This window comes from Carcharhinus amblyrhynchos, chromosome 2 (genome assembly GCF_965287045.1).
Source record: "Carcharhinus amblyrhynchos chromosome 2, sCarAmb.v2.hapA, whole genome shotgun sequence".
Classification (NCBI taxonomy): Eukaryota; Metazoa; Chordata; class Chondrichthyes; order Carcharhiniformes; family Carcharhinidae; genus Carcharhinus; species Carcharhinus amblyrhynchos.
Genome location: NC_137325.1, coordinates 127,859,017 through 127,882,344, shown reverse-complemented (window position 1 = coordinate 127,882,344; position 23,328 = coordinate 127,859,017). Strand labels below are relative to the sequence as shown.

The 23,328-nt window shown below is 40.3% G+C and overlaps 1 protein-coding gene across 1 annotated transcript in view; it reads right to left on the bottom strand.

Annotated features, from left to right (window-relative positions):
- Positions 1 to 1,565: 1,565 nt before the first annotated feature.
- The window catches only part of larp4b (La ribonucleoprotein 4B), a 116,676-nt gene continuing 94,913 nt past the window's right edge, over positions 1,566 to 23,328 (bottom strand). Inside the window, exons 16-17 of the mRNA XM_080212633.1 lie at positions 19,280 to 19,391; positions 1,566 to 5,251 (exon numbers count right to left, since the gene is read on the bottom strand). Coding sequence (XP_080068759.1) covers positions 4,958 to 5,251; positions 19,280 to 19,391 — 406 coding nt within the window. The 3' untranslated portion in view covers positions 1,566 to 4,957. The remainder of the gene's footprint in view (positions 5,252 to 19,279; positions 19,392 to 23,328) is intronic.

Below are 23,328 nucleotides of genomic sequence, written 5' to 3'. Positions count from 1 at the left end.
AACTGCTGCCTTCGTCTTTCCAGATTGACAAAGACTGCTGCCACTGTATTGATATGACTGGTCCAGTTCAATATCAGGTCAATGGCAATCTCCAGAACATTTATAGCAGGCGGTGGATTAGACTCAGTCATTGGAGATGGTCACTGCCTGTACATGTGGCTTGAATGTTATTAGCCAGCATGTCGCAAAGATTCTAAGAAGCAGTATGGCCTCTGGGATGTGAATGCCCTGCATCAGCGCTCAGGCCAAAGTTCCAAAATAAAGCACGTTTCATCTGTCCATTCTTCTCAAGCTGAAGGCATTGAAGCAAAGAATAATGCTTCTGAACTTGAGAAGCAGAAGGAAGAGTTTAGCTGAAGCCTGTTGAATCTCTGGATAAGTCTTTGACCTCATAACCTCCCACGTGTCAAGTTAATACTTGCGACAGAAACATTCTTGATTCCAGGAAACGGATTTTTAAAGGACAGAATGATGATCACGAGGAGGAGAAAAGGAAGTGAGGGTACTGAAGATAATGGTGGTGTAAGGCTAATGGAGCTTTGGGACCATGCACATGGTATGAGGTTTGTGCCGAAGCAAGAAATTCTGGTGTTCATTTGAAGGTGTTTCATATGTTTATTCACTGCTACGCCTCCCAACTTTTTTGTTGAGATTGTGTAGTTTGGAATGGCTGCGTAAATCACATGGCTATTAGTTGAAACTTCAGCTGGACAGTCACACAAGGATATATTAGTACATCGATTCAAAAGATTAACAGAAGAGATAGGTTTTATGGAGTGTTTTAGAAAGGAGGTAGACAAACGGAGTTTTATGGAGGGAATTATGGAGCATTGAGACTAACCTGCTAAAGGCAAACATGCCAAAGCTGGAGTGATGAAATTAATGATGCACAAGAGACCAGGACATAGGCCACAAGTTCTAATGGCTGACAGATCATATCAAATTGCACATCCACTAGGTTGTCCACAATAGGTAATTAGCCAGTGCTTGCAAAACTCAGAACATAATGTCTTACATTAGTTGTGATTCAGTGAGTTGGACAGCACTTGCAAAATAACTGTGTGCTAGGAATTACACGAACAAGCAATTTAATGTCTAGTCAGGCTCACAATGTGGTTCACTAATGCTTGAGAGATGAAAAGCTTTGACAGCACGCCTCTTTTCCCCAATACTCATTTCAAGCCAGAAACATATTTAACATAAAACACAAGAAACCATTCAATTGTAGTTTGAGACATGAATGAAGGAAAGCACCACATTGCACATCATGTTCCTTTGTGTACATGCAAATTGAGAAATGTTAACTCCAGAACTGCCATTACGCAATTTTCTGAAACAATTCCAAAATTTTAAATAACCTGGATCTTAAGATTTAAGTTTTGATCATCGCAAATGATCAATTTCCAACAATCCTAAAGTTAAAGTTTATTTATTTGTCACAAGTAGATGTACATTCACACTGCAACGAAGTTACTGTGAAAATCCCCTATTTGCCTTTTACCTTGTTTCTATATAATTTGCTGTCAAACAGAAGCCCCCAGACATTTCATTTCAAAGCTTCAAGAAAGTGAGTTCTTTCAACTAAGTGTGCCTTGATGTTTACCTCCTAGATTGTTTTCAACTAGGAGTCGAAATTTGATAAGCAGAGGAAACAGTCAAAAAAATGCATATCTTTTACGACTCATTTATATTGTGGTACAGTGGAAAGATGAAATAAAACAATTATTCTTTAGGGGTCAGTCTTATTCATATTGCAGAGAACACCGAAACAGCAAATTCACTTTACAATTGCTAACTCAATTTATTTTTCATAAGCTACATTTTCAAATGAGACAGTTTTGCATTGTGACACAAAGAAAAATTAAATTACCAATAGTTTACATGTAAGCTTGATTCCAGTTTGTATCGCAGCATTTTAAGACAACAAAACAAAAAACCCTCAATATTTGCAATAGATTTCTACTCCAAAGCAGGTTCTGCCATTACCTCCCCCTTAAAATCCTCAACTGTCCACTGTTGTTAGTGTAATTGGTTACAGTACACAAAATTGCAACAAGCCGAAGTAAATACAGCAATAGGCATCTTCAAGGCCATCTCCTGATTTTTTTTAAACTGCATTACATGCAGACAGACAAAAGGGATCTTTATGATTGGCTGCAACAGATTAATGTTAACAGCTCAATGACATCAATTGTGTAGTAGTTCCGGCATTCACAATACACTGTGTAGTTTGTTACTCTACGTAACTTTATTGAGGAGCAACATATAAACAGGCAGCTGTTTTATGTTGGTAGATTTACTCATTTTTAGTGCTTTATCCGCTGTTTCAAATGTCCTGCCTAGATCAAGTTTATGCCAGTGTGCTTTGACACAGCAACTTAGACATGACAGTTAAAACAATGCAATTTAATATTGAGCTGCTGTCGTGGAAATAGCAGTACCCAATATAACCTCCTGATCAGAGAGATGGTCAAAGTTCCCCGCTCCAGTAACAGAAATCAAGTAATTGTGTGCCCTTCACTAAAAAAAAACAGCAAATAATTAACAGTGCACTCACACTTATAGCGGGATGCTGAACATCACAATAAAAAAATGTACCAGTTGGCTACAAGTTAATGAATTGGTTGTGTGATCAGCAATTCTTACCAGATGCAGTTGATCATCACCATACTCTCAGCAGCCAAGCAAATTAACCCACAGTTGACTTAAACCCAACACAAGTTGTCAAACTGCTGCACACACTGGCACCAGGGGAAAAAAAAGAGTTCTTAGTAAAAGAAGAATGCAATGGCACAACAGCTTTAGTTATTTTCTACCATTCAATTATATTACTTAAGTTTATACATAATTTCATCCTGTTTGACGTGTGCATTTTTTAAAAGTTACCTGAGATGTTAATTAAGATTTAAAAATAATGATGCAAATCAACAGGCTGACAAACACTTTAGAACCTGTTTTATTAGTAACCAGGTTTTTTTTGGTGGGGGTGGGGGGGGGTGAGAAGAGATGCGGAGGAAACAAAAAGAGAGGAGAGAATTAATGGGAAAAGGCCATTTATTTTACTGTTGCATTTCCCCAATTTCCCCTTTTGCAGTGAAGGCAGAATCAGTTCAGCACATCAGAAAAAAAATATCCAGACTACAACACTTAATTTTTTTTTGCTACATCCAGCTCAACAGCAACATTGAGGATATGCCAACAATATCAATATTTTTATATCAGTTTTTTTAAAGGTACCTTTTATATGTTCTGATTATTTACAACTGTACAAGCAAAGCACACACTTCCAAGTGCACAAGTTTAATACAGTATTGACTATTTTTGCATTTACAGGGTTTTTAACAATCTGAAAAAGGATCCAACTTTTAAGATCTTTCATAAATTATATTACAAAAAAATGCTATTTACTGCTAGTTCGCACACATTTGATTTACCCAGTAAGACTAGTGACAGTAGATGTAACTGAGTAACCTTTTATCTTGCCCATTCCAACCCTCCGGGGTCAGTTATAGCAACATCTAAATCTGTCTCGTACAAAAGTTAAGGCAAAGTCATTTTCAAGTTTAAAATGAAATTCAAGTTTCTCATTTTGACACTGGATGGAAATTAATTTATAGCATGAAAAGAACACAGTTGTTGAAATAATAATACCCTTTATGGAATAACTTACCCATTTTCTCCTATGACCAGCAAGCTTGTGCCTAGTGCTGTACTGCTTTCTGTTTGAAGCAGTTATATTAGTCTGGGTTACTATGACTACTAGCCATAGGAATTTTTAAAAAGCCAATACTTTCTTCCTGTGTAGCAAAACAAGAAGCATCCACATATCACCTGCAACATTAGAAGATGGCAGTAGACTCAGTGCACTCTTGTCCTTCGAAATTATATATTTTAAAAGAAAACTCAGCAACTAATCTAACATTTTCCACAGCAAAGATGAATCGCTATTAGAAAAAACTGGCAAGACAAAAACGTGAGAAAATTTGAAGGAATTCCACTCCCAAACTTTAATTCTCATCCCATTTCAAGTACTCTACAAGGTACCAATAACCAAAAGGTGCCAGTGTATTGACTGGGAGTTTCTCTTTAAAAAAACTTGGAAACAAGCATTAAAAAATAAAGAACCGTCGCCACCTACTTTAGAGCACAGAGGTACATAAACCAGCCTTTTTGAAGTGATTCATAATCACTGTGTCACACGTTAGACAGTAGCCCTACCCTTATCCAAAAATCAACTGGCCGCTTACTATTAACAGTGCAAAAGTAAATTCTGAAGCATCAAGATCAATGGAAATCTACCCAAAACAGAAAGGAAAGAAACTAGAGTTTTTTTCTGTTAAATCTACCATCCAGGTTATGACTCCAATCACTTCCCACTAACATCTAATTAATGGGTTTGAGATTTGTTGTACTTCAAGCCACTACCTTCTATGTAAAAAAAAATATTTTGTTTTAAATGTCAGTATTCACACACTGATCATATTCCGTGCTAAATAGATCTGTGGAACAGAAAACCACCTGCAACACTGCTTGGAAGTAGATCCAATGTCCACTGCTCCCCATTTTATTCTTGTGTAATTACAGCAAACAAAATCACGCTGAACAAAAAACCACATTCTGGCCCACAGCATTATACTCGTGCCAGTTTGCTGATCATGGTTCCATTTATTCCCCCCCACCTTCAAATGGGCAAATAATCTTTTCCCAATCCATAACTGAGCAAGAGATTAAGTTACAGTAGACATTACACAACATTTCACCAAATACTGAAAAGTGGTAGCCTAAGGCAATAGTATTACACTCTCACTCAATACAAAAAGTGCTTTTTGTTGCCTTCAAGCCCTTTTCCAGCAACCCATTATTTCAACAACCTCTGTGCTCTGATTGGAGACTTTGGGGGGGGGATTTACACTTGAACAGACCAGACCTTTTAATCAATGCCACAATTTCTGCATCCTCAGTTAGGTGATTTTGGGGGTGTGTGTTGCTCTTTATTTGTACGCTTGTTGATGCCCTGAGGGGGTGTTCTCCGACCCGATTGTCTTCGCTGGTCTCTAGGCTTTCCTGGGTTTGCCTTCCCAACAGATAGGTCTTTATTTTTAGACTCTTTATCAACTGGGTTTTCCAGAACTTTTTTGTCATCTTTGTTGCTGACTGCAGTGTTGGGTTTTTGCTCCTTCTGTGGCTGTAGTGTTAGAGATTCTTTAGCACTTCTCTGGCAAATCTCAGCATAACTAGGTTTTCGAAGTTCCTGTGGAAATAAAAGCAATCAATAACACATTAAAAACAATTCACATTCATACAAGACTTTGTATGGTTTAAATTCAATAATGAATCAACAGCATGTTAAATCACTAAAGTATTTCTTGTGTCCAATTTAGTCCATTAAAGTGATGCAAGTTAATTCTTCCTAGATGAGTGACATAACCATGCAATTCAAGAAATAAGTTGCATTTGTACAAGTACAACACCTTTCATGATGTAAGGATGCCCCAAAGTGCTTTAATGCCAATTAGTTACTTCTGAACTGTACTCAGTGCAGTAATGCAAGGAAGCGCCAAAGAATTCACAAACACAAGTTTTTGCTGCTCTCAGGATAGTATCACGGGATCTTCCACATCCATCCAAGTGCAGACTGGATCTGGCCTTTAATGTCTCAAGGAGGTACCACAGACATTAACATACTGGGTGCTGTAAGAGTATTAACCAATAATATGCATTCAGGTTCAGAAGTGCAAGCAATACAGTGACACAGTGGTTAAGGCGGCACAGCGGTAAGCACTGCTGCCTCCCAGCACCAGGAATCCTGGTTCAATTCCAGCCTCAGGTCATTCATTGTCTGTGTGGAGTGTTCATGTTCTTCATGTCCTTCTATCTGCATGGGATTCCAAGTGCTCCAGCTTCCTCCCACAATTCAAAGGTGGATTGGCCAAGCTAAGTAGACTCTTGGTCTCTCAAGATGTGTAGGTTAGCAAATTAGCGAGGCAAACACATGGGATTAGAGCCTTGGGCCTTGATCTGTTGGAGAGTCAGTGCAGGTACAATGAGCCAAATAGCCTCCTTCAGCACTGCAGGGATTGTATGATCCTATGAACTCAAACTTTCACCTCCTGCAAGAGAGCTATCCTGAAGTTAATGCTGATGGAGTCTGCATTGACAGAAATTAAGAATTTTCAAATTTCAACATCAAGTTCTATGCTATTATGAAATATGGTATCAGCAGAAACTAAGTTGAAAATAATATCTCACAGGATTAGTCATATCTTAAAGGGATCTATACACAAACAGACTGATAGTCAAGGCTGATCCCGAACCAGCATGGAACTGTTACGAAATGTCTAAGTAACCCAACTTCACTGCTTATTCTTGCCCACTTTTTCAATGGGCTCTCGGAATGAAAAAAAAATCAAGAAGTTAAGATTTGTCTAGCAAAGCAAATACAATGCAATCTTGCAAGAAAATCTGAGCAACCTTGTTTTTTCAAGCTCAGGTGTAGATGAACAAAGGATTAATTTTGTCCATCTACAGTATGCACTTATCATTCTGCAATTTTACAGAAAGAACAATCATCTCTTCAGGATACAAATGCTCAACGTGCATTCATCCTTGCAATGAGTTTATGCATACCCTTGCTGTGCATTACACTAATACCAAGCTTGTAGCGTCAGCACTCCTGTCTGATTCCATGCCTGGAGTTACTCTGCATCTATGGAGGAATGGTGCATTACCGGTTAAAGGCCACTGCAGTCTCAACAAACGTTTTAAAAGCAGTTACATTTTGAATGTTTCATCTCCTGGGTAGCATACCATCAGGTTCATTGTGCATGACAGTTTAATTGTGCTAATATCAAGAATCCTGTATCTGAAACAACAATGTCACCATTACCACAGCACACTCAATGCAATGTTATACCAAAAGCTTACACCACTGGAAGATGGAAAATAAATTACAGAATGATGAATGACAGGTTTGTATTGATAGTTCCTTACTACATTGCTCATGAGCTTTAAAGCTCATGTGTGATGTATCATTTTACTTGGCAAATGTGGTGCCATCTTGCAAACAACAAAATCTTCACATATAGCACTGTGATAATTTAACAAATGTTTGTGATTTTAAAAGATGGGGACGTTTCCCAAGACATTTAGTACTTGCACTCCTCCTCCGTGACTCGGGGAAGAGACTTGTGCTTTCTGACCATCTCTGGAGTGGTTGCGGTGCAAATACATACTCTTGGTAGGGCGACCCACGGCCACAAGGTCAGGGATAGGTGTCAAACAGATTATAGTCCAAGAAGTCCTCAACAGCAGGTGGTGCGGAATCAAATAAGATCAGCTGTACCCTTGAGGTTTGAGCATCATTGTCACCAGGACTGGTTCAATGAAAACAAATGCTGAAGTATGTGATGTCCCAAGATGAACATGAGCAGCCTTCACTGCCTGAACAACACAAATCAAATCAAGAACACAAGCTTTCCAACAGCTCAAGGCTGAACAAAGACAAATCTTGAAGATAAATGGCGGGAGAGACAGCTGGAGAGATCCAACAACATGCTGACCATCATGACATGAAACTCTTCTGAAACCATCCAAAGACCAAAGGTCAAAGGGACAAAATCTGCTTTGATCACATGATGGTGTCTCTCAAGGATGACAATGCCATCCCAACATCAAGAACAACATTTCAACAATTCCAATTGAATCCAGTGGCAGCTTATCCTCTCCAGGCTATTCGCAGTACCGTGGTAGATTCCATTTCCTGCAACAGGAAAATGGATGGCAAACAACAAGCCAGTACCCTTGAAGATATTCTGATTGGAGGTCCTTAAAGCTGGTAGGCATTTTATTCTTTCACAGGATGTGGGTGTTGCTGGCTAAATCAGCATTTATTGCCCATCCCCAATTGACCCTGAGAAGGTGCAAATGAGCTGCCTTCTTGAACTGCATGTGACGCACCTACATTCACAGTGCTATTTGGAAGGAAGTTCCAGGATGTTGACGCAGTGATAGCAAAGGTAGTGTGACAGTTCCAAGTCAGGAAGATGTGTGGACAGAGTGTTCCCATGTATTTGCTGCCCTGGTCCTTCACGTTGGCAGGTTTGAAAGCTTCTTGTGCTGCTGAGAGTTGCACAGGCAAATGCAGGATACTCCATACTCTTGGCTTGTGCCTTGCAGATAGTGGATAGGCTTTAGGGAGTCAGGCCAGTTACTTACCACAGAATTCCCAGCCGCTGACCTGTTCTTGGCAGCACAGTATTTATTTGTCTAGTCCAGTTCAGTCCAGATCTTTTTGTATTTGGGCTCAGGCTGCGTCAATGTGGAGGAACCTATGGTGCTGAACACTGAGCACATGAACATTCTCATTTCTGATTTTGTAATCAAAGAAATTTCATTGATGAAGCAGCTGAAGTTGGGCCTAAGTCTCTACCCTGAGGAACTCTTGAGTGATGCCCCAAGGCTGAGATGATTGACCTCCAAACAAACAACTGTGCTCCCCAACCAGGGGAGAGATTTGCCCCCCTTATTCCCATTGACTTCAGTTTTGGAATGGCTCCTTGATGCCACACTTAGTCACATGCTGCCTTGATGTCAAGGGCAGTCACTCATTTCATTTCTAGAATTCACCTCTTTTGCCCATATTTGGTCAGTAAGGCTCTTTTCATTCATCCTACATATGTGCGAAGAAAATAACCGTTCCAACACCTCCCAACCCACTTCAGGAATGTTGCAATCGTCTTCAATGGAGATGTTGTGCCAACTATTGAAGTGTATCCTAATGGGTCTTCAAAAAGACACCAGCAAAATCTGAAGGTTAAAAGAGCAAATGCTGTATCAGGTTAAGGAGGAGCAAGGCTGCGGGGGTCTGCAGTGTGAAGCGCAAGTACAGAAGCCTACTGGACCATGACTGTTGCTATGCCTTGAACAGGGAGTGATTGAACACAGCCCCTTGCATCATGCTCCTGAGAGAAATATAACCGAGACAACTGAGCATCCATGACCAAAAGATTGTGATTGATTAGTGCCTGTCCGGAGTATGTAACTGAAGCACGATCAGTATCAGGAGGAGATACAAGGAAACACTGGAAGTGACAACCTGCAGGACCAACTATCACAACAAAAATGAGAAAATGCTTCAAAACCACTAAGTTCTCCTTGAAGTAGAGCAGTGTTGACATCAACTGATTGCTGCTAATTGTTCAAAATGACAAGTCCATCCAGCTGCACCACATTTCGAGTCACTGTCTTATTGGTGACATGGAGTATGGAGAAAAGATACAACATCCTGCATTCTGGATCCTCCTACCTCATGAGGTATCCTGCCCAAAGATCTGTGGGCCAAGAATTGACCTGTTTAGTCAAAGACAACCTAGGGCAGAATCTCCATCTCAAATAGAAGTCATCCTCAAAGCAAGGGATAGCCAACGAATACTTGCTCAACTGTGCTACTCAATTAGTCAGGACAGCATAAAGGATGTTTCATCAAAAAGCTTCAATTGAAAGATCATGGGCTCTCCAAATACCACAGCACAGAATCCAGGGTGGCACTTCATTCTACAGTGATAAGAAAATGCTGAATTGTCAAATATTCCATCTTTTTGATCAAACATTAAATTAAAATCCCATTTGCTCTCAGATGGGCACAAGAGATGGTCTTGCAAACCACTCAGTTCAAAGGCAAGTAGGGATGATCAATAAATCTGGTCCAGCCAGCAACACCCACATCTGCTGAATGAATAAAATAAACTCCTATGGTGCCACGTGGAGAACATGGGAGTTTTACCAACATTTATTTGAAAAAAGTTAGGTTTTTCTTTAGTGCTTTATGTAAAGTTGCCATATTCCTAGATAACAATAGGCTGGTAATTTAACCAGGGGATTGCCACACTTCAGACGAAGGACAAGGTTGAGAAGGTATTAAGACACAAATGAATAACCATGGCCGGTACTGGAATTGAACCCACACTATTAGCGTTGCTCTGCATTGCTAACCAGTTGTTTGGCTAACCGAGCTGAACTGACTCCAGAAACTTTGTGGAAACTTGCTGTATGCAAATTGGCTGCCATATTTGCCTGCATCACAAGAGAGTACACTTTAATATTACTTCGTTGGCTGGCAAGTATCTTGAGTGTAAGAAGTCTGACAACACCAGGTTTAAGTCCAACCGGTTTATTTGATAGTAAACTCACAAGCTTTCGAGGTTTCCCTCTTTGTCAGGTGAAGTACTGAGGCCAGTACTCTCCATTCACCTGACGGAGACTGGCCTCAGTACTCTCCATTCACCTGACAAAGGGGGAAACCTCGAAAGCTTGAGTTTACTATCAAATAAACTGGTTGGACTTAAACCTGGCGTTGTCAGACTTCTTACTGTGTTTACCCCAGTCCAATGCTGGCATCTCCACATCAAGTATCTTGAGACACAGGACTTGAAGGTGTTAAGACTAAAAAGAAAAATTTTTCTGAAAATTGGAACTAGGCAAACAGTTTAAGACTAAATACAGGGTCATAAAACTCCATTTACTTTGTTCCAGAGTATGTATTAGGGGAGGTGATGGCCTAGTGGTATTATCACTAGGCTACTGATTCAGAAACTCAGCTAATGTCCTCAGAACCAGAGTCTGAATCCAGCCATGACAAATGGTATAATTTGAATTTAACAAAAAATATCTGGAACTAAGAACCTACAAAATCAGTCAATTGTTGGAAAAACCCATCTGGTTCATTAATGTCCCTTAGGGAAGGAAATCTGCTGTCCTCACCTGGTCTGATCGACATGCGACTCCAGAGCCACAGCAATGTGGCTGACTCTCATTTGCCCTCCAAGGGCAACTAGGGATGGGCAATAAATGCTTGCCAGCCAATGTCCCACGAATAAATAAAAAATGTCTTGGGTACACTATCAAAATTACTTCTCTTCCCACATACTACTCTACCCAAATGTATTCCTTAGCAAAAACCCCCACAAATCAACTCCTTTTGCCAATCGCATTTTCACCATTTCAGTATTACACCAGTGAAGTCGTCTCAAAATGGCACAATGAACACTTCCAATAGTTACTAAAAGGTCATAATTTACTCCTCAAAATATAGTAAAGCCCCAAGTGCCTAACAAAGAAATTCCAATGGAAGAAAACTAAGAATTATTTGAGCCTTACAGTACTTCCTAGCACACTAGGCAGGAATTACAAGCAAAAGGATTAGGACAACTTATATTTTCATTACGAATCAACTCTTTGCACCCATAGCAAACACAAACTGCATACTCTCCTATTTATTGCAGACGTGTTAAACTTTGCATCAGGCAGGAATCATCCCAAATGAGTAAAACTGGAAAAAAAATTGCTTCATGTTGGTATCCCTGGGAAAAATGACATTTGCTGTCTATTGAGCAACATAAACCACACCTACCTGTCGTAGTATAAACCAGGGTGCCTTGTTAGGCCATCCGAGAGTTAAGTCAAGAGTCAACTGCATTGTTGTGGTGATGCAGTCAGTCTTCCTTCTCTAACCAATAGGGACTTTAAATGACACATGAACAAATTTTGATCACTGCAATCTTGGGTCAGCCACCTGAGGAAGGAACAACGTGTTCCGAAAGCTTGGGGTGTTTGCTACAAATAAACTTGTTGGACTTTAAGCTGGTGTTGAGATTTCTTTCACATTTTCAAACTGCCAGGTTGGATCTAAATTTTAGTAGATTAACACAGAGCTACTAGCCCAAGCCTAATTTTTGGACTACACCATTGAAACTTTTCATTTGTTCAGGAAAAGGTTATGTAATTTTATGTTGCTGCCACATTAAATTTTGCTCATTCCCAGAAGTAGTAGTTTTTCTGGATCTGGGATGTAGACACTTAGCTGGGAGACCAATGAAATTGACAGAATTACATCTCCCACACACTACATCTAGACAATATGAACTGTCTACTGGCACCAGATATGTGCATTAATATGTGAAAGGCTTCCAATCATGGAGAACAGTGTAGAAATTCAGCTACACAGATTCTGCAGTACAACAAATGCTTTCAGTGGCTGCTTTTTTTTGGATTGGGGCGCAGGCAGCAGGAATAATTTGTAGTTCAGAAACTGGCAAGAGTCAAATCATTTTTTCTCTCAGTCCACGACACTGATTGGCAAAGTATTCCACATCAACAGTATACGTACTTAGTTTTTAATGCTCCAAAGACTGATAGGAAATGGGTAAAGCTCATGAAAAGATGTAGTCATGTGCTGGCAGCACATACAAGACCATGGAACTCAGTTACACAATGAGGAGTCTAATTATTGTGACCCATAGCCTTAGAAAAGTCTACTTCACAGAAATGCTTTGTCTGTTGAATTTGCTCCAAAGTCCCAGACCTTGGTGCAATCACCTGCATACAAAATTAAAACATTGGCTCCCATTTCATATATCCACCCAGCTATCCTGCCTCAATATTCAAGTGGCACCATCACTGCATAATTCATCTCAAAATACAGAGCAGAATTCCATGAAATCTCCCACAGCACAATTATGTTCTAAAAGCCTAATGTGTTAGCTAGAAAAATCAATGGTCACTTTAAAATATAAAATGGGAATCACAAATTGACAATGTAAAACAATGTGCTGGAACTACACAACATTGCAAGCTAAATTTAGCAGTCCTGACATCTCCATGCACCATACTATGAAAATTAGCATGGAACTGATGCATAATTTAAAAAGGCATCTACACACATTAATCAACCACTGATCTATTTAAAAAAACAAATGGAAGATTTACCTAATGCATTTGCTGACAAAAAAAAGAGTGCTTCAAACCTGGTGAACAAAGTCTGCCTGCGCAAGTCTTCTACGAGCTTACAACAAGCATTGAAAATGTGAAAAGTCAGTAGTATAGATTAAATTGTTTGAACATATTTAGTGGAAGGCAGTTTTAAGGAATTAATATACCTACAGTTGCACTATCACAGCTACTTCAAATAAGCACTCAGCAGATAGATCATCAATACAGCTATCTTCATTCTTTGAATGATATGCATCTTCCACATGCTGTAGCCTAGCTTGATAACCTCTGGGAAACCATACGCTAAGAATGCACACGTAAATGTCACTGATATTGCAAGCATGCAATACCACACATTGTGTGTTCAACATGGCCAGATTGTTCCAAGGTGTTGCACAATACCCAACAGAAGACATGGAAAGGGATTGGTTTAGGTTAGAGGGTCATTGCTTTTTTAATTGGTCGGCGCAACATCGTGGGCTGAAGGGCCTGTTCTGCGCTGTAATGTTCTATGTTCTATGTAGAAGACGACCCAAAAGCAAAACATGCTCTAGGCCTGAGGAGGGCCATACCTTATGAAGAATACATTTTTTTGAAAAGTGAAGAATGTATTCAGTCACCCACTTGGTTGTTCACTGATCAGTTCTTTATTCTGGGTTTTCACATTGAAACTCATATTTCAGGCTTTCCAAATCGTTATGTAAAACAACTTTGGGCTCTGTTAATATTGACATGAGGAATTTTACTGGGATGGCAGCAGTATGTTAATGTTACTGAACAGGGGCTAAGACTCTTGAACCAGAGACATTAGTTCCAATTGAGGAACAAAGTCCCTACATTGGAAACATGCCACTTAGGCTCATTGAGTCTGCACCATATTCTCCGAAAGAACTTCACATACAGGACCAGTCCACCGCCTTATTCCCGTAACCACACACATTTACCATAGATAATGCACCTAATTTGCACATTTTTGGACTGTGCGAGGAAACCAGAGCACCCGGAAGAAACTCACGTAGACACAGAAAATGTGCAAACTCCACACAATCACCCAAGGCCAGAATTGAACCCAATGCTGAGGCAGTGGTGCTAACCACTGTGCCTACCTTGCTAACAGCTGGGCACCACAAGTTAAATAAACCTGAATATGCAAATAAAGCTAATATCGCTACACGATTGATGAGAAAACCCATCCTGTTTAGTAATGTCCTTTAGGGACATTTAACCAGTCCGGTCTGTGTGACAACAGCTCTGGGGCTGACTTCTAACCTCTCTCTGGAAAAGGTCCATCAAATCACTCAGTTGTCGAGATGGTGGTTTACCACCACCTCCGAGAACATCCAGCCTCCTGTGTACTAACTCTGTCTACACTTCCCGCTGCCTCGGCAAAGCAGCCAACATAAACAAGGACCCCATGCATTCTCTCTTCCACCTTCTTCCATCGGGAAAAAGATACAAAAGTCTGAGGATGCGTACCAACTGACTCAAGAACAACTTCTTCCCTGCTGCTGTCAGATTTTTGAATGGCCTTACCTTGCATTAAATTCGTCTATCTCTACACCCTAGCTACAACTGAAACTCTACATTCTGCATCTCATTTCCTTCACTACGAACAGTATGCTTTGTCTGTATAGCACGCAAGAAACAATATTTTTATTATTGCCACATGTATTAGCATGCAGTGATATCAAATTAGTGTTGGGAATAAATAGAGGGCCTACTTAGCAACGCCCATGCTGTATGAATGAATTAAATTAGGTTACAGTTCTGACCATATGAACAAAATAACGCAACAACCTCTTGATCCAAATGAAACTGGAGCACAACCGTAGATTTTAAAAAGCTTAAAGCACTGTTTAAACGCCAACTCAAATTCAGCTGATTCACATTAAAGGCTGTGAAGAACATTAACTCTGCCAGATAACTTTCAATGCAATAAAGAAACCTACACTGGGACTCAACTCATATTCCTAAAACTGACGATCTATGGCAAATATCCAATCATGGACTGCTCACACAAAGTTTGAAAGATGTTAAATGTCTTAACGTGAACCCCTGAACAGAACGTGGAGATTGCGTAGTTTCACCGGATGTGTGAATAAATTATTTTTTGGCAGGTTATGTTACAAAACAATGAATTTGTGCAGATTTAAAAAGCATAGGTTTGTAGTCAAAGGATTTGGCATGGAGTTGGAATACACAAAGTGGCAATGGGGCATGCAGACCAATTAAAGTTTCAGGTGTGACCATGAATGGATAAAACAAATGGTAGGCTTAGTGAGTACTTATCAGTTTTCAAAGTGGGGAAAGACGGCAAATTACCAGCGGTGCAGGGATCTGAAAAGTCAATGAAAAGTACTTTATAGATTCTGCTTTCTTGAATAAAACGCAAAAGGAGAAAATAATGGAACTTATGATAGGCAATTGTCCAGAACCTACTGAAGATGGTTGAGTCACATTTGTTTCTTAAACTCTCAAAAATTGTACCTTTGGGCCAGAAAATCGTAGTGTCATTTTGTTGCTTAGGATAGAGGAGAGAATTACCAGTTAGACAGTCCCTCAGGATTAGGGATGACTTCCTTCCACTTTAGACTTTTTGGCCATCTCTGAATATCTGATTAGGCTAGGAGAATGGGCCAAAATTTAGCAGGGGGAGTTTAATACAGATAAGTGATAGGTTAATCATTTTGGCAGAAATAGAAAGGTAAATTACCTAAATGGAAAGCATATTCAAAAAGCGTCTGGGCAGAGGGATCTAGGTGTCTATGTTCATGAATTATAAAAAGTCAGTATGCAGGTGCAGCAATAATAAAAAAGGCAGATGGGACATTGGCAATTATTGCAAAAGGACTGGAGTATAAAAGTGGAGAAATATTGTTGCAATTACATAGGGTGTTAGGGAGACCACATCTGGAGTAGTGCATCCAGTTTTGGATTCCTTATTTGAGGAAGGATGTAGTGGCATTAAAGGCAGTTCAGAAGAGGTTCACCATATTGATTCCAGGGATGAGAGTTGACGTATGAAATTAGATGAATTGGCCATGCTAAATTGCTCCTTCATGTCTTGGGATGCATAGATTAGAGGGATTAATGGGACAAATGTGGGTTGACAGGGATAGGGCCCGGGTGGGATTGTTGTCAGCTCAGAGTCAATGGGCCGAATGGCTTCCTTCTGCACTGTAGGGTTTCCATGACTTTAAATATAGATCAAATGTTTCCTCTTATGGGGAAATCTCGAACAAGAGGTCACAGGTAGAGGTTGAGAGGCAGTAGATTTAAAATTGAAATGAGGTGGAACTACTTCTTGCAGAGGATGGTGAATTTTGGAACTCGCTGTCCCATAAAGCAATACAGTCTGAATCATTGAATTATTTCAAGAAGGAGACAGGCATATTTCTAATTTACAAAATGGAAAGATGGATATGGGAAACAGGTGGGGAAGTGGATTTGAGACCAGGGAGAGATCGGCCATGATCTGATTTAATGACAGAGCAGGCTCAAAAGACTGAATTTGCCTACTTCTGATCCTAATTCTTATGTCACTACATGATCTACATACTATGCTACACATAGGGCAGCTAGCACTTGAAGCGTTAAGGCCTTGCTAGCAAAACCCACACCCCATGAATTAAAATGAGGTTACAGGAGGTTTGTGTACTCCCTTCCATACCCAGAGTTCACCTCTGCAAGCTCCAGAAATAGCTTGATCTATTTGGTGCCTTCCTACATGAGGGGCAGTCACAAGCCAGCGTCTCCTTTGAGTCGATGTGTATGGTTTGATGGCATGTTTTAACCTTTTAGGGATATTTTGAAGAATCATACAGTGCAGAAGAGACCCTTCAGCCCACCAAGTCTGCATCGACAAGGGAGAAACACCTGAACTCCCACCTCATCCCATCTACCAGCACTTGGCCCATAATGTTGAATGTTATGATATGCCAAGCACATTTCTAAATGTATTTTTACTGTCCTCTTAGGATCCTTTGCTGTGATCGAGTTCAGAGTTGAGCAGTTGCTTCAAGAGTCTTATGTCAAGGCATTTGAACGACATGCCCAGCAGAAGTGGTTTTGATTGATTAGCACATCAATGCTGAGGGATTGAGACAGCACAATGAAGTTGGACTGTCTTTCTTGCCATTGAATTTGGGGCACATTGCAAAGGCATTAATGATGCTATTTGTTCAGTGCTTGAAGTGCCTGCTGTAGTTGTCCAAATCTCTGAAGCAGAGAGCACAGGAATCAAAGTTGCTCAGTAAACCATGACCTAGTGTTAAGTTTGAAATCCTGATCCACAAATATTCTTTTCCTCAGTTAGCTGCCAGCTCAGCTGGCAAATTGTTATCGATGATAAGAGACGGATCCCAAGATACGGAAACTGCAGTGTTAACGTAAGCTTTCTTGTGATACTAATAAAGTTTAACTTTCCAGGATCTCATCATTATCAACATGGGGGGTTACTGTGGGGAGAGGACCTTAATTTTCTAGGTGTTAGGAGAAAGGTTCATTTTCTCATCTACATATCAAAAGCTCAATGCAGAGTTGAGTATTTATTATCTTGTATTGAAGGCAACATAGTTTGTCTGTCCTGTAGATTATCTTCAGATTGGAGGGGCAATTTTCTGGAGGCAAGATGCAGTACTGTAGCAAGGAAAGCAGGAGAGAGTTAGTGCAATGATACAGCCTTGTTTGACCAGAGATTTCACCGAGATGGGGTTTGTAGGTGGTTTCATCAGTTTGCATCTCATCTGGGGTATGTGAAGGATGGCAAATAATTTGACAGCAGCCTATTCAAGGAGGGTACTCCCTAAATCTTCACTGTTGACAGTACAGGGGGGGCAATGGCCTACTGGTATTACCACTAAGCTAATAATCCAGAAACTCAGCTCATGCTCTGGGGTCCCAGTTTCAAATCCAGCCACGGCAGATGGTGGAATTTGAATTCATTAAAAAATATTTGGAATTAAGAATCCACTGATGACCATGAAACCACAAACGTCAATAAAGCCCACCTGGTTCATTAATGTCCTTTAGGGAAGGAAATCTGCCATCCTTATCTGGTCTGGCTGACATGCGATTCCAGGGCCATAGCAATATGGTTGACTCTCAACTGCCCTTGGGTGACTAGGGATAGACAATAGATGCTGGCCAGCCAGCGACACTCATGTCCCATGAATGAATTTAAAAAAGTTAAGGTTTTGATGAGGTTGAAAAAAAAACCATGCTCAGTGGCTGCTGCTCCTCGTCATTTTGTTGACTTTGCCACACAGTGAAGATCGTGTCTGTGTGCCTTTTGACGCATGCAAACTGCACTGATACTCCAGAAGGACTTAACTCAGCCACTGGAAGGAGGCAGTTAGAAGGAGGTCATTGCAATGATCTTCCCTGTGATAGACAGGAGGGAGGTTCCTCATACAGATTTATCAGCTTACGACTGGAATCTCAGACATGAGCAACTGAGCACTCAGACATGTGAACTGATCCGAGTTATCACAGATTTCTGACAGGTAATTTACAATTGATCGTAAAACTGAATTTTGATGAGGTGAGGAGGATGGAGGAGTTCAGAAATTTCAGAATGAGATCAGAAAATGCATCTTTACACAAAAGGGCAGTGGAAATATGGAATACTTTTTGCCTAAAAAGGCAACGTTGCATCAATTGAAATGTTCAAGATTAAGATTTAAATGAGTCCACTAAGAGGATGACATTTTTATATTCTCAGCTGAGGGTTCTATAGATAGTTTTGATCAAATCAACCATAACTGTGTACATTCCTTTTCTGTCCATATTAAAAAACCATAACATTTGTATCAGGCATCATCACATTAGTGTTTTCAGTACGCCGCTGGAAAGAAAAAAGGAAGCAGTGCTCAGATGTGTGCAGGAAGATACGCAGTTTATATCACAATGGGATTTTACTGTTACGCTCCTGGACTAAGACATAAGAACATAAGAAATAGGAGCAGGAGTAGTTCCAGCACATATCTGAATGCAAGATGCTCAGGTCATGTACAGAATTACCCAAAATGTATGAGCGTGCAAACATTCACGATAGTAAAAACGCTGTTTTATATTAGCTGAAACTTAAAATTATGGTTGATTTCAAGGACAGCATGCCAAAAGCAACTAAAAACAGATACCTTAAGTATTAATAACATGTGGGACAGCATGGTTCTCCCAGTCTAGTTCATAAGTACATTGCGATTTAATAAGAGTTGTCCATTGGTTTCCAATCTAAGATGTCTTTTTTTAGCCAGGAAATGATATCTATTCCTCGGTTTCACTTTGTTAATTTAAAGCTGCTCCATCAATGCAACATCATCGCACCAGTATGCGGAAATCAAAGTTAAGTTGGAAAATTGAGCTACAGAAACATTTGGAAGCAGTCAAAGTTGAAAGTTGGGAATACCTGGATGCAGAATGTGGCTAGACTTGGAACAAAATGCAGCTACTCTTAACATCACAAGTTGCTACATCATTACAATCTGTTCTCCCCAAAAGATAAAGCACTTACTGTGGCTGCTCCGTTGACTTGTACTGATTTACTTGCAGTAGAAAGAGGTGCAGTCAGTCTTTCCAATGGAGTCTGTGTTTCTCTTTGCTTGGTTTCTTGGCTCTTTGTTTCACTATAAAACACACCACAAAAGCAATCCTTATTTTTATGAACATTGGCTATGAAAATTCCTGCTGCATTGCATAAAGGCCAATTTCTGAGCCATGAAGTGACAACAATCTTGACTACTGCTACTCCATGAACTAAAGTGCACACTGTTTCAGTGATGCACAATGATAGCCAGCTGAAATCAAAACAAGATTGCATGCACCCCACCCTAATCTAATTTCCAATTTTTCCTTCCAGAAGTTACTGAATACCAACAAACTGCTTTCAGTTTTGGGCCCAGAACCTCAGAAGGCTTGGCCTTGAAAGGAATATTGTTTAGATTCACCAGAATGTAATAATTAAGTTATGGGCAAGATTTTGAACTTGCCTGGTATTCCTCACGTTGAGGACTGATGTAAGCATTATATCTAGAAAGGGTTAGGAGCTACAGATGGTGGGAACATGCTGTTCTATGGTGGGAAACACAGGAAAGAAATCAGAAGCACTTCACAAAGTCACAGAAATATGGAACTTGCGGCATCAATTGAAACTTTCAAGATCACAATCCATATCTTTGGAAGAGTAGCAAGGATCATGGAACCAACTTGGGAAAATGAAATTGAGATACAGATCAGCAATGGTCCAGAACCGTCTCAGATCTGAATAATCAGTCTGGTTCATATGAAGTGCCAGTTTTGAGTCAAACACAAAAACAAGGGAAGATTATCAAAGAATCACATACTAGCTGGATTGCCCGAGTTCCCTTCATACTTTCTCAGAGAAAATGTTATTAAACTAGCACTTTTCTCTCTCAAAAGTATGCATGCAACCAAACACCAGTAAACAGAAGTAGCTGTTCACATTGAAGCTTGTGAAAATTTTATTCTTTCAACCTCTGCTGCCAAATCACTAACTGGACATCTCAATTCAATTGGTTTCTTTGACTGGCAGTACAAATTGTGTGCTTTCTTCCTTGTTCTTTCAAATGTTGCATTGTTCAGTACTTAGTTCAACCACATGACACACGCAAAGCAATTTGGCCTTAGGGGTATTGGAAATATTCAAAATACAAAAAACCAAAAGAGTTACTCTTTACTGATTGCTTAGGAAGTGGCAACCTAGCAGGTTTCCTATTTCCCGGTGCTAAATTTATAAGCAGGTCCATCTGCTATGAATGCTTTGTACTCGTTAGAGTTTAGAAGAATGAGGGGAGATCTCATTGAGACGTATAAGATGATGAATGGGATGGATAGGATAGAGGTGGAGAGACTCTTCCCGCTCAAAAAAGACAGTAGGACTAGGGGGCACAGCCTCAAGATAAAGGGGGGGGCGGTTTAGAACGGAGTTGAGGAGGAACTTCTTCACTCAAAGGGTGGTAAATATCTGGAATTCTCTGCCCGTTGAAGTGGTGGAGGCTGCCTCGCTAAATATTTTTAAGAAGCGGGTTGATGGGTTTTTGATAAGAGAGGGGATTAAGGGTTATGGGGAGAGGGCGGGAAAGTGGAACTGAGCCACGACAGATCAGCCATGATCTTATTGAATGGCGGGGCAGGCTCGAAGGGCCAGATGGCCTACTCCTGCTCCTATTTCTTATGTTATGTTCTTTGTCCAGAATAAACATGGCCGGTTTGACTGCTATAGGGAGCAACCGGTGAAATACCTGGCTGCTCCGTGAAATTCTTTAGCTTTTTGAAAAAAAAAAATCAGATATCGGCAGATATGTGGCTGATAGCAAAGATGGAATTCAAGGAGACAAATGTTGGAGCTGGAACTCAAGACACATTGTGCACACGACAACTGTGGTGTGCTTTGTGCAGCTAACGGGGGAAGTTCAGAAACATCCTAAAGTGCTGACGCTGGAGTGATTCTATTTTGCAGGAGGCCCAGAGTCATCTTTACATAAAGCCTCATTCTAAATTTCATGCTCCACGTTGTATGCTGGAAGACACCCCTATGAGAATCTATTGCCAGAATGCATGCACGCTACTGAAGGTTTTAAAAAAAATTGAACTAGAGAGGACGGAAAGAACCTTCACAATTGAAGAAAAAGACAAAACACGCACTGACAACTGGAGGAAGAGGATCTGCTTGCTTTTCAAACAAAGGAATAACCCAATTGAAAGCATTAACATGGCAGGAACTGAATAAAACCAAGCCATTACTAAATGGCTGCAGGACATACATTTTGTCAGTCTTACTGCATTTAATTATGCCAATTATTTTTACTATGCAAATAATATTTTTACTGTTAGTAGAGTGCAAAGAACAAATTTGCCCATAAGAGATGTAATTAAGATTTCTAACTGGTGCACTGAATACAAGTAGTGCTTTTGGAGAGAAGGAGCCATAAAAACAGTGCTGGGCACCACCTGCTGGAAACTGAAGTTAACACAGGAGGAAGAGAGAATGCCATGCTAGACAAATAAAAGCAAATTTCTGCAAATGCTGGAAAATCTCAGGTCTCACAGCATCTGTGGAGAGAAAATCGAGTTAGCATTTCAAGTCCAGATAACTGAGTAAAAGCAAAGTGGTAATAGGATTAAATCTCCTGCTGTGAGGGTGGGAGGGAGCAGTAGGGAGTAAAAAGAGGGCCAGTGATAGGTGCAGGTGTAGGGATGATTGGCAAAGATACCATGGACAAGAGGGCAAAGGGAATGTAAATGGTAGTGATCATGGCTAAAAAGGGTGCTGATAGCAGCCCATTAAGAAATCAAAATGTGTACATGGCAGAACAAAGGTAAGCAGTTGTGACAAAGGACAACCTGGTATTCTGTTTTGGCAGAAAAAATAGAAAGGCAAACTGTTACCCATGTTCGTGAATCGCAGAAAGTTGGTATGCACGTGCAGCAAGTAATAAAAAAGCAAATGGGATGTTGGCATTTGTTGCAAAAGGACTGGAGTATAAAAAGATGAAAGGGAGATCTGATTACGGTATAATTTTTTTAAAAAAGGGATTGATCAAGTAAACGTAGACCAAATGTTTCCTCTTTACAAGGGCAACCTGGAACAAGAGGTTGAGAAGCAGTAGATTTAAAACTGAGATGAGGAGCAGCTACTTCCTGCAGTGGTAGTGAATTTGTGGAACTCACTGCCCCATCACGTGGTGCAGTCTGAATCATTGAATAGTTCCAAGAGGGAGATCAACATATTTCTGATATTAAAAAAGGGAAAGAGGGACATGGGGAACAGGTGGGGAGATGGATTTGAGACCACAGAGATCAGCCATAATCTGATTGAATGGCGGAGCAGGCTTGAAGGGCTGAATATGCCTATTTCTGCTCCTAGTTCCTGCGGTGAGCAGGGAGGTGGTAAAGGGGCAGGTGTTGTACATTCTACAATTGCATGGGAACGTAAAGTAGGATGGGGGCAACATGGTGGGGGTGATGGAGGAGTGAAATGTCTGCTGGACAGACTCTGCTTTAGACACAGATAGAAGACAACAGGGCAATGCAAGGGGAATCTGCCAATGCCATCTTTCATAATCAGCATCTGTGGAGAGAGAACAGAGCTAATGTTTCAAGTCTGGATGACTCACCGTCAGAGCTGAAGTGAATTGGAAACTTTAAAAAGTGAATTTTAAAATCCCAATTATGTATTGAAGCAAATAAAGCTACACAATTTGACAGCTTTAAACAAAAGCTTCTGCCATCAGGAGTCAGCCAAGCAAACAATGAATGCTATAGAACACTAACATATTGAGCTAACATGAGGTAAACACGAATTAACAGGCAAACCGGGTCAAACACCACAAACTACAGAAGGTAATAGTTCTGGGAACATACACAAAACCACACTGAATGTGTCTGAAGGACAGATGTGTGTAGCACTCTTATCTACTAGATTGGAATTAAACTGGTACGTAGTGGCTACAGTTGCTCTCATCTACAAGATGCAATGCAGCAACTTGCCAAGGCTTCTTTGACAGTACCTCCCAAACCTGCAAACCCTACTGCGTAGAAGAA